Below are 15,955 nucleotides of genomic sequence, written 5' to 3'. Positions count from 1 at the left end.
CTCATTGAATACTCGTAACCTGGTATGAGGAGCACAAAACCCAGACTGATTAAACACGTGTTTTCTCATAATATGCTCACTTTTCAGGGCAGAGTGTCCTAGTACACACTACTAACAAATTCAGATGTGACGTCACGAGAAATGCACTTCTTAAAGATTCCCAGTTCTAGAGATTTTTCCGATTTCTTTCCAACTCTAAAGAACTCCAGGCCTCTTATTGAGGAATGGTGCAACATCACACAGTTCAAGAGCTGAACTACATTATTCCCCAAGGAACCGGAGCTCTTCTAAAGGCAAAAGCATGACCTGCTGCTTAAGTGCATGGAAATTATTGCATTTATGGATGTTACTGATATTATATCCAGCCCATGTGTATATGAGATGTTAGATCTTCCTTTATTTCCCTTTTAAGTGTTTTGCGGTGGTCATTGTGGTGTATTGTTGTATCACCTCTAATGAAATAGCAGCCTTTTCTGAAAATGCTGTTTAACTCTATAGGGAAGGTCCAGCGTTCAGCAGACACTACTGGATTAACTGTCCATGGGAAAGTTGCCAGTGGCCTCTATTCCATTGATCCCACTCAATAATTTATCAGCTGTGAATTATTCATCTCCTATAGAGAACTCTGTATCCACGAGGGATCTCTGTTTTCCCTCATTTGTCTCGTGAATTCATTGGCCGGGTACACCATGAACTCTGAATTGACTCTCTCTTGTGCTAGCATGTGTTGTACGTGTGACAGTGTTTGATGGATCTGTTGTCTGGAGGAGATCATCTTGCATTGGAATCTTCATTCGCAGTGTTTATATAAGCACCTCTGCTAAGTCATGGTGATAAATCAACCAGACGTTCTTATGCTGCATGCGTTTGGCTACAGTATATTGCTTTTTAAAAGCTTTTCTTCTGTCTTTTCTCTACAGGTTGCAGCAGTAAACAAAGCAGGAATTGGACCTTTTAGCCAGTCTCTGTACTACAAAACCGCAGAGGCCCGTAAGCAACATCATATATTTTACATAAGCTTTTTGAGAAGCCCTAGTGAGCCTCTTTGCTGTCTTCAAAGGCAGCATCTTGAGTAACTAATTCAAAATGCTCTTCATGGACAGCAGCTTTGTTAATGGTTACTCATGTGTAAAACACGAATAGCACTCCTCCTGTGAAGCGCATTTTGATACTTTAATAAGCACAGAAATGCACAACCAGTATTGGGTGAAATTGTACATTTTAAATAAATTGGAAAATTTTTAGTATTACATTTTAACATAAAAAAATTCAAAAATGAAACCAAAACATCTTTGAGAGCAAGGGGGCCCCCTGGTGTTTCGGGGGCCCTACGCAGCTTGTGTATTCTGCGTATAGGGGGAATCGGCTCTGAGAATAGCCTATTGACTACTCTCAATATGCCAAAAAGATAAACTAAAATATCTTTATTTATCTATATTTACCTAGGCGGCTGCCTAGTTCGCCTATATGCACTCGCCGGCCCTGGTCACAAAAATATTAAGCAACTATTTTCAACAGTAATAATAAGAAACGTTTATTGAGCAGCTGTCACGAATCCGGTCTGTGGCCTTCCGCCTGATAGCCACCAGAGGTCGCCCTTCCATCGAATTGACTCTTGCACTACACTACTGTTGCACGTCACCCACGGACTACAATTCCCATCATCTATTGCACTGATGACACACACACAGCTGATTGCACTAATTACACGCTCACCTGAGAACTATTACACACACCATATAAAACACATTCAGTTCCTGATCTAGTTGCCGAGTATTGTTCTGCGTATAGCACTCCCCTAGTGTTAGCTGCCTTACCGAGCCATTCTGTGTTTCTGTTTAGTTCCAGTATTGTTCTGTGTTTATTACTCTCCTAGTTTTAGCTGCGATACGGAACCCACTTAGTTGTCTTTGTCTTGCCTTGTCTGTTTTCTCGTGTTTTGATTCTTGCCCGTGTTTCCTGGATTTATCCTTCGTCTTTCTGTTCTCTGTTTGCCCCTGCTTGGACTATTGCTCGTTTTCTCAGATTACCCCTCTTGTCTAAACCCTTTGGATATTGTTCACCTATCGATGACCCACGCATGCCCTCGGAATACTCTTGTGTCTTGTCCTCAACATATCTGTTAACTGATGTTTAACCCTGCCTGTGTTTTGACCACGTCTCTGTTTAATAAAAGCTTACACATGGATCCGTACGCTCTGTTACAGCAGCAAATTGCTCAGTATTAGAATTTCTGAAGGATCACTGAAAACTGGAGTAATGATGCTGAAAATTCAGCTTTGATCACATGAATAAATTACATTTAAAATATACATTCAAATAGAAAACAGTTGTTTTAAATTGTAATAATATTTCACAATATTGCTGTTTACTGTATTTCTGATTAAATAAATGCGGCCTTGGTGAGGATTAGAGACATTCAAAAACATTAAAAAATCTTACCGACCCCAAATTTCTGAATGTACAATTTCTGAAAATACATTGTATGATTAGTTTGTGTATGTGTCCTGATCCATGTGTTTATGTTCAATCTCACAGCCCCTGGTCTGGTGTCAAACCTCACAGCGTTTGCTGAGGATCACACATCAGTGTTAGTGACATGGTTTCTCCCTGTACGCATTAATGGTCTCATCACTAAGTTTGCAGTGAAAGTCAAACATGCTCGAACAGGCCAGACCATCCGTACGCTGGAGATCAATGCAGAGGACATCATGAACGGAGCCCTGCCTCACTGCAACGTACGTTTGTACATGCATTAATGAAGATTCAAAGTGATACAGGACAGCTGAGTCAAATTCAAACCGCAGTGGTGTATGCATTGATCTGTACAATTAGTTTCAGAGTGTTTATGTGCATGTATGTGTCTTCTAGGATGCAGCAGACATCTTATCTCGTGGAACTCCAAGCCCGTCTGAGTCTTCCCTGTTGACCTCTGCTGTGTTACCCACTGTTACGCTCTCAGCCGTACCTCCCGCCTCCATCTGGAGTTTTCCAATCAGTGTGAAGATTGAAGAGCTCCGCCCCTACACTCCCTACGTGTTTGAAGTCTCTGCCTTCACCAGTGATGAGGAGGGACAGATCGCCAGCACTATGGTCCGCATGCCAGAGGCTGGTATGTTATCACACATTCACACTCTTAACCAATTTAATCCCAATTTTTTCCCAGACATGAAAATATCCAAATTATGTGTCATTAGTAACCCTTTGAAATAATCAATAATTCTTTTTTTTATTTTTTTGGGAAAAGTGTGTGAAAAATAGTTTTATGTTCGGTCACAATAGTGGGATTTGGAGAGTACTGAAATCACATATTTCTGCAGTCACAAAAATTGTTATACATCTTAGCTCAGCTATTTTAAACTGATTGATCACATTCTATGGTTACTATTATGCATAAAAAACCTTATGCAACATTGATAGGAGCACTGAGATAAAAAAACTAAAAAATTCAACCATCACCGCATTTCAAAATTGTTACTTTTTTCTAAAATATAACATCAAATTTTTATTTCAATGCTATGAGTATTGCAACATCATTATTGTCAAATTTTTCTAACATTTGAATTTTTAATTTAGTGCAATATTTTGTCATTGCAACATTTTATTTCACTAACAACTGCCATTGGATTATATTGTAAAATAAAGTTCACCATTATCCCACCGGTCACTATTGTGACCGTCAACACGTTTACTCTATTCTATGACCACACTCAACAAAATTGAACATATGCAAATGCATATATTAATACTAGACACCCTAAAGATAATATGTACCAAAAATCTTTGTCATATCTTTAACATACTTTACTAGCCTTTTGTTTTGGAGCTTTGATGCATCCATCATCTGCTCAAGGTGCAAACAGTAAATAAACTGCTCTGGTCATGTGACAATTTGCACTAATCATGTGAAACGGCACATATTTAATTGAGACCCTTTATTTGTTCCATATTTGCAGGAAGTGCACTAAAACATCAGTCGGTACGGTTTGTAGAGCTTTATAAATGAAAAACTTTTTTACGGTCACTACTGTGACCGGTGGGATTAAATGGGTTAATTCTCAAATATGGTATATCTATACTACTGTTCACTAACTTTTCAGTACCATTTTATGTATAATGCATTATAAAGGTATTCATAGTGTATGTTGTAATTCATTATATCTTTTCATAAATAAGTGTAGCCAAAGTTAAAATGCATTATAATATTTGTAGATTCTTTGTTGCATTTGAAATTGATTGTTTGTGTTTTAATGCACTATTTTTTCTAAAGGTGTAAAAATCAATAGATAAGTATTATAACTATGGTTACAATTATTTATAAGATCATTCAATGCATTATAAGCATATGCATTGAAAGGCATTATATACTGCTTTTATAATACTTTTATGATGCATTATGTTTGAAAGCTTTAAGTAAAGTGATTTTTACCGATTAATGCTTTTATTCTGCAAGGATTGTAATATATTAATTCACAATAATACAGCTGTACTTGATATTTTTGATCAAATCAATGCATGCTTGGTGAGCAGAAGAGACTTCTATCAGAAGCACAATAAAACAATATTTTGAACAGTAATCAAAATTGCAATTCTATTCAAAAGTCTATATACTCTAAATATCTCTGTTTGTGCATGATTCATTAATACATGTTATAGATAAGTTCATTTCTATTGCAAATACCATCTTAATCTTGTTTTATCTAAATAAAAAAGAGTTTTAGCAGTGATACGTAATCTCAAGTTTTTGTAACAAAGCACAAATGTAATGAAAAAAATAATGTGTGTTGCAGCCCCTGAAGACCCGCCTCAAAATGTGGTTTTCAGAAACATCACTTCTAAATCTCTGTCTCTAACTTGGGACCCCCCAAAGATCACCACAGGAAGGTTCAGCTATGTCATCCAGCTCCACAGCTCTGAAGGTAACACTTACTAACACCCCTTGACCACCAAACCAATTCATTCACTGTTTAGCATTCATATTATCTGACAGATACCACACTGTGACAGGAGCTTTACATGACACAAACCAGTGAGTATACGATGCTTTGTAGCCTTGCGTTTAGCACACATGCTCCAGACTACTTCATTCAAAGCACATCCTCTCATATGTCTTCTCTTAACTTTGTGGTGTATGTATGTGTGTATTTCAGGGGTTATTAGTGAGAACAGCACAATCGAACAGGCGTTTATGTACACTGGACTGACTCCATACACACAATACTATATCCATGTGATGGCCAAATCAGCAGGGGCCACAGGACCGGCAGCAGTGATCAACATTACAACGCTAGCAGAAGGTAAAATACATATACACACACAAATTTACTTGCTACCTAAATTAAGGCTTACCGTGACGTCATACTAACCCCTACCCAAATCTGAACCTCATGAAAGAGAACATTTTTGCATTTCTAAATTTAAAAAATATATATATTTAATTGTTTATATTATTTATTTTTTTACTGAGTATGTCTCCATTTTTCTCTTAACCTTTAAAAGAAAACATTAAGTAAATTTTTTTTTTATTTTTTATTATTTTACTGAGAATGTCCCCATTTTATCAGATTTAGCCAACTTCTGAGGACACAATTAGTTTCTTTACTTTAGATAGTAAAGAAACAACTTGTGAGTGTAAAAAATTTATTTTCACCCTGATTTTGTCTTTCTCTGATTTTAATTTGTCAGCTGATATTTCAAACCTTCAGACATGATATAATGTTAGATAAAGTTGAACCTGAGTCAGTATAGCATATACTTCAGCTGATTTTATTCAATGAAGACTGTCAAATAATAGTTAAGTTAAACAAAACCCACTTTCCCTGTATGAAAATATTATTGCCTCATACACAATAACCAGCTGAACCACATTTAGCTGTGCTGACTAGAACATAAGCATCGAATCACTTTAGATACTGCTGATGTGCAATTGCTTTTTTTTCTTTCTGCATGACCCAGCTACACTTTAGTTGTGGTTCATGGATGAATTGCCACAAATTTGTTTTGTGTATTTTCCGCTACAGTGGAGAATTAATGGTTCCTTCAGACATCACTTGACCTCCACCATGACTGATCGTTGGTGTCATGTGTTTTCTTAAACTGTGTCTGTGTATGCTTGATGGTGACATGGGAGCCACGTCATCCAAAACAATTCAATTTTTGATTCATCTGTTTGGAGAACAGACAGCTCAGGGAATGTGTAAGTGTTTGTGACTTCTGTAAGTGTTCAGACTCATTTACATTTACATTTATTCATTTAGCTGACGCTTTTATCCAAAGCGACTTACAATTGCTATATATGTCAGAGGTTGCACGCCTCTGGAGCAACTAGGGGTTAAGTGTCTTGCTCAGGGACACATTGGTGTCTCACAGTGGATTCGAACCCGGGTCTCTCACACCAAAGGCATGTGTCTTATCCACTGCGCCATCACCACCCCTAGACTCAGGGGTCAAAATAAGTGAGAGGTATAAATGAGGTTTATATGTAGCTGGCCTGGGTGTAATTAAGTCTGTCTGCGAAGTCAGCTATTTCTAATTATACCTTTAATTGAGTTAATTTAGCTGGAGGAAATTACTTTCTCATACACAGCCAATTGGCGCTGAATAAGAAAATGCTTATTAAATGCGTGGAAAAACAAGAAAGGTTATTTGTTCACTTAGGGTTGCTTTTATCTAAAATTTGATTTTGGTTCAAGGCCTCAAAGCATCCAATGCTATGATAAATAAAGGGCTGCATGTTTCTCAGCACTGGATTGTAGAAATGGGAAAATATATCAGCTGTTCCCAGGACATTAATAATCCAACCCTGACTTTACATGGATATACACTACCATTCAAAATATTTTTTTAAAGAAATGAATACTATGATTTAGCTAGGATTCACTAAAGTGATCAAAAGTGAGAGTCAAAATGTATATTTGTCTAGTCGACTGTTCTAGTCGTTTGTGATTTAAAGCTCTCTTTTGTCATTTTTTGTGCTTAATTTTATTTTAAAGCATGTTTTGCCTTTTTTTTTTTAATTTAAAGTCATCTTGCGGGCCTCTTGGAACAGTGCCAAGACCCCTGGTTAAGTTTATTGTTAACTGTATGTGTGTGTGCATTTATTTCTCTGTTAGCTCCGAATGCTGTGTCTCATCTGACAGCAGAGGCTGTAGACTCCACATCAGTCCGTCTGTCCTGGAAGCCCCCGAGCCAACCGAACGGACTAATCACACACTATCGGATACTAGTGTTATACCGCAGTACTCTTGTACAGGACATCACCCTGCGAGGACAGGTGAAACACGCTAAACACACTAAACACACACACACACACACTCAGTCACACACTCAGTCACACACTCAGTCACACACTCAGTCACACACTCAGTCACACACTCAGTCACACACTCAGTCACACACTCAGTCACACACTCAGTCACACACTCAGTCACACACTCACTCACTCACTTACTCACTCACACACACTCACTCACTCACTCACACACACACTCACTCAGTCTCACACTCACTCACTCACACACTCACTCACTCACTCACTCACTCACACACACACACTCACTCACTCACTCACTCACTCACTCACTCACTCACTCACTCACTCACACACACACACACACACACACACACACACACTCACTCACTCACTCACTCAGTCTCACACTCAATTCAATTCAATTCAATTCAATATGTGCTTTATTGGCATGACAATTGTTACAATGTATTGCCAAAGCATAGTGTTTACATTAAATTTTACACTCACTCACTCACACACACTCACTCACTCACTCAGTCACACACACAAACACACACTCACTCACTCACTCATTCAGTCACACACTCACTCAGTCTCTCACACACACACACACACACACACACACACACACACACACACACACACTATTACTGTATTGTGTTTAGTTTAGCTTTACTGATAATATGTCGTTGTGTTACAGAATGCTCCACTTCATCGTAATGCGAGGTCACTTGACATCACCACGTCATCTGCGTTCCTTCTCACCTCGTTTCCCGCTTTGGGTCGTGATTTTACCAACACTGATACGGAACTGACCTCTGACCTTCCTCTGACCCCGAGCACCCCCCACACATCTCCACCTTGGCTCACAGTGACCCACGACAGAACTGATGTATCTGTTGAAGCTGAGACTGAGGCTGTGTCCGAGGAACCTTTGACTGAACTTTCAGCTGTCACTCGAGGAACTGACCAACCACCATTGGTTAACTTAAGCCCCTCCCAGCCCCGTCGCTCCACTAGGGCGGTGGCTACAGACTCCACCCAGCAGCAGACGAACCCCTCAACAAGAGCTGCCACCACTACTGGAATAGAGGGTAAATAACTGTTGTGGTGACTTGGATACTAATATTACTGTTAAAAGCACAACCAATATAACAACTCATAATAAGTCATTTATATTAGGTATCCGTAAGTTTAAATATGATTTAAAATCTCCATAGATAAAATAATTTTTTTAGCAACATGAAGAAACCTGTTATGACAGACCTACTTTACTCTGTTCATTTAGAATTATTTATAAACTATTATAGTGGCAATGAATATTTAGAATTAGCTTTTATTAGTTTCTATTTTCAGATTTTCAGGTTTCATTTTAAGTTTAGTTCAAATAGTAATTTTGTTATGCCCTTTCATCATTTATATTAGTTTAATTTTAGTTTCCATCTTTTTCAGCTGCTGTTTTTTAAGATTTATGCATTTTATTTTTCCAGATTTGTTTCAATTACCAAAAATTATTTTCATGGTTACAAATTTGTTAATAACAACACTGACTGAAGTATAGACAAAAATTGTGTGTTTTTTCCCCTACTTATTTTCCTACCCATAATCCTAAAGATTAATCCACCAATCAGAGAAGTCACTGTCATCATGAAAACTGGTTGAAATTGGTGAAAAGAGCAGTTGTGACCTGTATTTTTTTTTTTTTTTTACATTTTTATATAAAATATTTAGTATTTATAGTTAGATTTTTTTTATTTACATTTTATATAAAATATAAGTATTTTATACAAATCTTAATTTTTGTATTAATTTATTTAAATAAGTATGCTATAGTCCTTACAGTAGTCCATGACGTATAGTAAATAGTTTTATATTTTACCATCATTTATTTATTTGATCACTTAATTCATAGTGCTTCATGGGAAGAATTTTCTCAAAGAATTTTGCAAGGTTGTTGTGCTAGTTCATGTGCTTCCAAAAATTCTTTATCGAAGGTTTTTTTTTTTTTTCATCCCAATGGAGAAAATTTTGGGGAAAATTTCTTTATCATGGACGCTAAAAAAGGGGGCAGTCATTTTTGCGCTCCGTTGCTTTTGCTTTCTGTTTTCTGATTGGTTGTGCTTTTTAATTAACAGTCCTACCTGCCACTGAGGAGACAGCAGACCTGTCGTCTGATCACATCATGTATGTGGTTAGAAGACTGAGTCCTTTCACTGAGTACACATTTAGCGTGACGGCAAAAAACATCATTGGAGAAGGACCTTCCACAGAAGTTACAGTCAAGACAACTGAACAAGGTAAAATACATTCAGACTTCTGAGTTGAAGTAAAGTAGTTACATACAACTACAAAGTAATAAAGTGTTTGCCCACAGTGCCCAGCTCTGTTCAGAACGTGTCCTATCAGAACCTGACCTCCACCTCCATCCGTGTTACTTGGGAGCCACCTCTCAACCCTAATGGCAAGATAACTCACTACACTGTATATGCACAAAATCTCCTTACAAACCAGCAATTACGACAGATGGCAGACACCACCACTGCAGTGCTCACAGGTAACGCAATAACAAATACAGCTTTCCTGTAGCTCAAATAGTAGAGCATGGTGCTAGCAACGCCAAGATCATGGGTTCGATTCCCAGGGAAAGCAAGAGCTGATAAAATGTAAAAACTGTAACTTGAATATCAGTCGCTTTGGATAAAAGCATGTGCTAAATGTAAAATGTAACTACACTATAATTCAAAAGTATTTTTTTTTTTTGAGAAATTAATACTTTTGTTCAACAAGGATGCATTAAACTGATCATACATGATTGTAAAGACATTTATAATGTTCTGAAAGATTTATATTTCAAATAAATGTTGTCCTTTTGAACTTTCTATTCATTAAGGAATCCATAAAAAAAATGCTCCATCAAGGTTTCCACAAAAATATTAAGCGGCACAACTGTTTTCAACATTGATAATATTAAGAAATGTTTCTTGAACACCAAATTAGCATATTAGAAGGATTTCTGAAGGATGATGTGATACTGAAGACTGGAGTAATGATGCTGAAAATTCAGCTTTACATCACAAGAATAAATTGCATTTTAAAATATAGTACATTAGAAAATAGTTATTTTAAATTATAATTATATGACACTGCTTTAACTATGTTTAATCAAATAAATGCAGCCCTTGAAACTTCTTTCAGTAACATAAAAAAGTGTTCCAAAGCTTTTGAACAATGTTGTACATCTAGTGTATATTTGGGCACTTATACCACACTTTCTAGGACACTTTGAGGGGAACTGACTTAATACATCCACTAAAAAAATCACCAAAAACACCAAGTGATTTAAAAAACATTGAGCAAAAATTATTAAAATTAATAAATTTCCAAGAAAACACCATTGCATTTGTTTGCGGATTCATCCTGCTTGGATATTTTACATCTAATGCAATGATATTTAGACATTTCTAAGTCTGACCCTGACCACACCACAAGTCTGAGGTGTTCAAATAGTTTTTGAGGCCACCGTAGAACACTATATATGCTCATATCCACAGGTCTGGACAAGTACAGCAGTTATAAGGTGCGTGTGGCCGCTTCTACTGCCGTGGGGGAAAGTCCACTGACCGATGAAGACTACATCTTCGTTATGACACTAGAGGATGGTATTGAGCCAGTTATGTTTCATATACATACAGAAGCACCCTTAAACACTTTTGAAATCTCTTAGCATGCTTCCATCTGTCTTTCAGAGCCAGATTCACCCCCGCGGGATCTGGCCGTAGTGAAAACCACCTCCTCCACTGCTACTCTCACCTGGTCTCCGCCAGAGAAACCCAATGGCATCATCCACCTGTATGAGGTCTCCTACACCAACGGCACATACAGCAACACAGTCAACAGCACATCACCCAGTGCCACACTGGGCTACCTGAAGCCATACACACACTACAATGTGACTGTCCGTGCGTTTACGCTACACGGACATGGAAACCAGATTTCTGATACTCTACAGATGCTGTCGGGGGAGGATGGTGAGTCATTGTGTGTGTGTTCATTTTTAATTGAAAAACTAGAAGAGGCATACAACTTTAATCCAATCTCATCCTGAAATCCCACACTCTTTCCCTTTCAAAGGGTTCCTACAATTAAGGCACATTCACACATACAGTGATTAAAGTCTTGGTGCTGTTTGATTTCTAGTAGATGTTCCCGCTCCAACTCTATCAGGCATCAAATCATGTCAACTCTAGTGTCTTTACCCCAGTCGCTATTCGCTCATTGCGTCTCTAATTCAGTTTGCATAAAGTTGAATGTAAATCGCATTAATAAAGATGAACGACTTTCGGAAACTTTGTTGCAGCAAACGTACTTTTAAGCAGCAAGAACACATTAAATTGATCAAAAGTGACAGTAAAGACTTTTAGAATGTTACAAAAGATTTTTATTTCAAATAAATGCTGCTCTTTTGAACATTCTTTTCATCAAAGAATTCTCAAAAAGTATCACAGTTTGCACAAAAATATAATATTTGTGTGACCAAAATCAGTATTTTTAGTGTCTTTTGCATTTATCTTAAAAAAACCGAGCTGGTATCGCCGGCGATACAGCCCACCCCAGAGGGTTAAGCAACATTGATAATAATGAGAAATATTCTCGAGCACCAAATCGGCATGTTAACATGATTTCTGAAGGATCATGTGACGCTGAAGACTGGAGTATTAAAATATCTATTTTAAATTGTAATAATGTTTCACATTATTCCTTTTTTTACTATATTTTTGATCAAATAAATGCAGCCTTGGTGAGCATGACTTCTTTCAGAATGATTAAAAAATTTTACCGACCCCACACTTCTGAATGTTAGCGTAATGAACACCTTCATTCATAAAAGCTCACATCCCAGCACACCTGCTCTGATATATTGAGCCATGGTGCTTATGCAGGTGATTTAAGTTTAAATCTTAGTCATTTCTCCTTCTTCTCCCCTGTCCTCTTTGTACTGTTTATTATGCTGAAAATTCAAAAACATCATAAAACAGGCCAAAAAGGGAGTGTGGCCTAGTGGTTAGTGCATGAGCTCCAGCATGTTGAGTTATGGTACTCATGTTTCCTTCCTTTTATTATTTCAGCATATTAAGCTGCTTATGTGGGAAATGCAGATTCTAATCTCATTCCCCCTCTCTACTGTTACAGAAAAAGTTAATTAATTAAAAAGCCCACTTTAATGTTCTAATATTATTTATCACATGCATGAGAGGATTGTTTTATTCGTATTAAGTGATTTGCAGGCTGATATATGTTTTGCACTAAGCACCGACTTCATCTTAATGAGCTCTTTAATGGTTTGTTGCAGTGCCTGGCAGCCCACCTTATGATTTGACCTATGAGAACATCGGATCCAGTGAGGTCAATGTGTCATGGTCGCCCCCGCTTCTCGCAAATGGCATCATCTTGTTCTACAACGTAGAATACTGGAATGCCACACACAGTCTGAACCAAACCACACACGTGCCTTATGTCATCCTGTCCAACCTGCGGAAGTATGCGCGCTACCGTATCAGCGTACAGGCCGCCACACAGGTCGGCTTGGGAAACCACACGAGTGAGATCCTGAACATCACCACACTGGAGGACGGTGAGTGTTCGGTTTTAACAAACGGACCTTGTGGTGTTTAATTGAGCTGTTTTTCCTTTTTAGGTTCAGTCTTCATGGTGAATTTATCAGGATCTGGGTAAAGATTCAGAAAGTATTAAGGTCACACTTAAACATTTCTTCTTTTTTACAGATTCTCAGAGGTCTGCGCGCAGGAAATTAGAGTGTTTTATTATTTTTAACTATTTTTATTTCTCCCACAGGACATTTCTGAAAGCAATCTGGGAGTTTTATGGGATTTTTTTTTTTTTTACAGTGTTATGGATCAATTTTGCCTTTAAACCAAGTTGAATCTTTCTACCTCAGGAGACAGAACCTACCGACAATGCTTGTGTTTGTTCCTCTGTGTTTGGTTGGTTAGTTTTTCCATTAGCAGCTGTCAGAATGGACAAATGTGGATGCCGTTCCTGGCATGGGAGACATTCTCTTACATTTACTAACTCAAATCACTGTCGTGTTCGAAGAGTAAAGTCCTTTTCCACAGTTTTGGGTCTATAATAGCTGTTTTTCCTGAACAACAGTACCCAGTTCCCCTCCTAAATTCCTAATCGCCAGGAAATTGTCTGATACTGAGGTAGAGTTGTCCTGGAAACCTCCCGAGGAGGCCAACTCTGAGATTTTATACTACATAGTGAAAGTGTGGTAAGTAAAGATGATTTAAAATCAGTTTTTACCAAAGACCTGGCTTTTGTCATACACGACTGAAACTAACATTTGTGTGCATGTATTAGGAATCTGAGCTCTGAGTTTGTCGCCAATGTGACGGAAACATCAGTGGTGGTGAGTGTGGATGGAGTGGGTCAATATAATGCCTCCGTGAGCAGCTGGACTCGACTCGGAGATGGAGGAATGTTGATTTACATCACGTTCAGTACCATAGAATCAGGTGAACACAAGCACATTCTGTCATCATATACATGTTTCTAATGTGAACGCACGTATGCCTCATTTTGGCCAAAAATTATAGCAGCATCACAAGTATCCTGGAATGAACTTTGAAATCATTTGGAGATGACGGAAATATCAGATTTAAATAAATACATTGCATAACAGTTATAAACTACATCAAATAAAAACCACTTCAATCAGCTGCTCAAATAAATGCAACCTTGGTGAGCTTAAGAGACTTCTTCCAAAATCTTACAGACACCAAAACTTTGAAAGAGTATATTTTACTTTGTACTAAAAATATATTAATATAACAGAACATTTAACTTCTTTCTGGATGGTTCAATTCAGTCAGTTAGAAGGTTTAGTTTCATTTAGTCTAGAGAGAGCGAGGCAGCTCACTAATTTTGAAAAAGAGCCACAATATCATGAAACAGCATTGCCCTCATAGTCATAAAGATAAATGCTTTTTCTGTTTTGCAGCCCCCTCTGACCCTCCACAGAATGTATCATACACACTCCTCACCACCTCTACAGTGCATCTCAGCTGGAGTCCTCCAAACCAACCCAACGGCATCATCCAATACTATACCATCTACTACACAGACAATACAAAAAACAACACAAAGTATACACAGGTACTGTTTATACAGAGTGTATTGATCTTTTTGGAGACACTAAACATGATAGTGTTCTATTTTCTATTTAAATATATTTTAAAATGTAATTTATATTAAATGTATATGCAAAGCTGAATTTTCAACATCACAACTCATTTCTTATCATCAATGTTGAAAGCAGTTTTTCTGCTTAATATTTTTGTGGAAACTGTGATCTGTTTTTTTCAGGATTCCTTGATGAATAGAAAGTTTAACAGAAGTCTTTACTGTCACGTTTAATCAACTCAATGCAAAATCTTTGTAATATGTTTTTTTTTTAATTAGCTGTTAACTAACTTGATTGGCTGTCACTGGAAACGTGTCGCACCTAATTAGCAGACAGTGTAGTCTAACTGCAATTTACTGTAGATATGATTTGTTTTAAGATATGAATTAAGATATTATTAACCTTTTAATGTTGTTTTTCTTGTCTTGATATCCTCATTAGATAAAATACCTTTGGCAGGTTTTACAATCCCGATTAGTTGTGCAGAAATCAGTAGAAAAAATGCTTTTGAACATGTAACATTTAAAGGAATAGTTTGCCCCAAAATTTTAATTCTGTCATCATTTACTCACCCTCAAGTTGTTCCAAACCTGTTTGAGATTCTTTCTTATGTTAAGCATAAAATAAGATATTTGAAAGAATGTGGGCAACCAAACAGTTGACGGTAGCCATTGACTTCCATAGTATATGAAAAATACTAAAGACTGAATCAGTGGCTACTGTCAGCTGTTTGGTTCCCCACATTCTTCAAAATATCTTATTTTGTAATCGACAGAAGAAAGAAACTCAGGTTTTGAACAAGAGGGTAAGTAAATGATGAACCACCACGGTTCTTTTTGTAAAGGATTTAATCTCTAAGAATTGCTAGACCAACTCAAATACACACATTTTAAACTCAGAATGAAATGCTGATTCAGTCGTGCAGTCAATGACCATGTTCTCTTTCTCTCTCTTTAGACGGTTCTGGGTTCAGAGCACTGGTTGGTGTTGTCTGATCTGAGGGCAGGACATGATTACAGTGTATGGATGAGTTCCAGCACTTCTGTTGGTGATGGGGGAGTGTTCAGTCCCCATCTAAACTTCACCACGTTAGAGGACGGTCAGTCTCCTCACACACTCAGGGGAGAAGCGCAGCTCTGCACCACTTTTCCAACAGATTATGATCCAAAAAAATCACACCGGAACTCATAAACACACCCACATGCATGCGCACACACACAGATTCAGCACATTTTGTGAAAGGAGACAACTTCCTTCAAGCTGCAAACTGGGATTGTTGAGCCCTCCCCACGAGACCGAGTGTCTGATGTCAAAGCCTTTTATTTGTCGGTCTCTAATCTATCCCAGCTTGCATTTCCTCTCACAGGATTTGTTGAAAATAGAAAATAGCACGTTGCTGTAAGTTTCTGGGTACATTATGTAACATGTTATATATTTGTCTTCGAGAATATTGTAAACGTGTCAGTTTGACTTAAGAAATATTGTAAAACTTCCTGTTT

The 15,955-nt window shown here is 37.6% G+C and overlaps 1 protein-coding gene across 1 annotated transcript in view; it reads left to right on the top strand.

Annotated features, from left to right (window-relative positions):
- The window catches only part of ptprq (protein tyrosine phosphatase receptor type Q), a gene marked incomplete at both ends in the record, with an annotated part of 50,604 nt that overhangs the window by 19,292 nt on the left and 15,357 nt on the right, over positions 1-15,955 (top strand). Inside the window, 12 exons of the mRNA XM_079374284.1 lie at positions 921-990; positions 2,539-2,738; positions 2,872-3,112; positions 4,791-4,919; positions 5,151-5,297; positions 7,113-7,273; positions 7,953-8,346; positions 9,388-9,549; positions 9,627-9,806; positions 10,804-10,911; positions 10,999-11,280; positions 12,603-12,884. Of these exons, the coding sequence (XP_079230410.1) occupies positions 921-990; positions 2,539-2,738; positions 2,872-3,112; positions 4,791-4,919; positions 5,151-5,297; positions 7,113-7,273; positions 7,953-8,346; positions 9,388-9,549; positions 9,627-9,806; positions 10,804-10,911; positions 10,999-11,280; positions 12,603-12,884 (2,356 nt within the window). The remainder of the gene's footprint in view (positions 1-920; positions 991-2,538; positions 2,739-2,871; positions 3,113-4,790; positions 4,920-5,150; positions 5,298-7,112; positions 7,274-7,952; positions 8,347-9,387; positions 9,550-9,626; positions 9,807-10,803; positions 10,912-10,998; positions 11,281-12,602; positions 12,885-15,955) is intronic.

This window comes from Barbus barbus (assembly GCF_936440315.1).
Source record: "Barbus barbus genome assembly, chromosome: 23".
NCBI lineage: Eukaryota > Metazoa > Chordata > Actinopteri > Cypriniformes > Cyprinidae > Barbus > Barbus barbus.
Note: the sequence above shows the minus strand (reverse complement) of the source record. Positions and strands in the feature narration are given on the sequence as shown.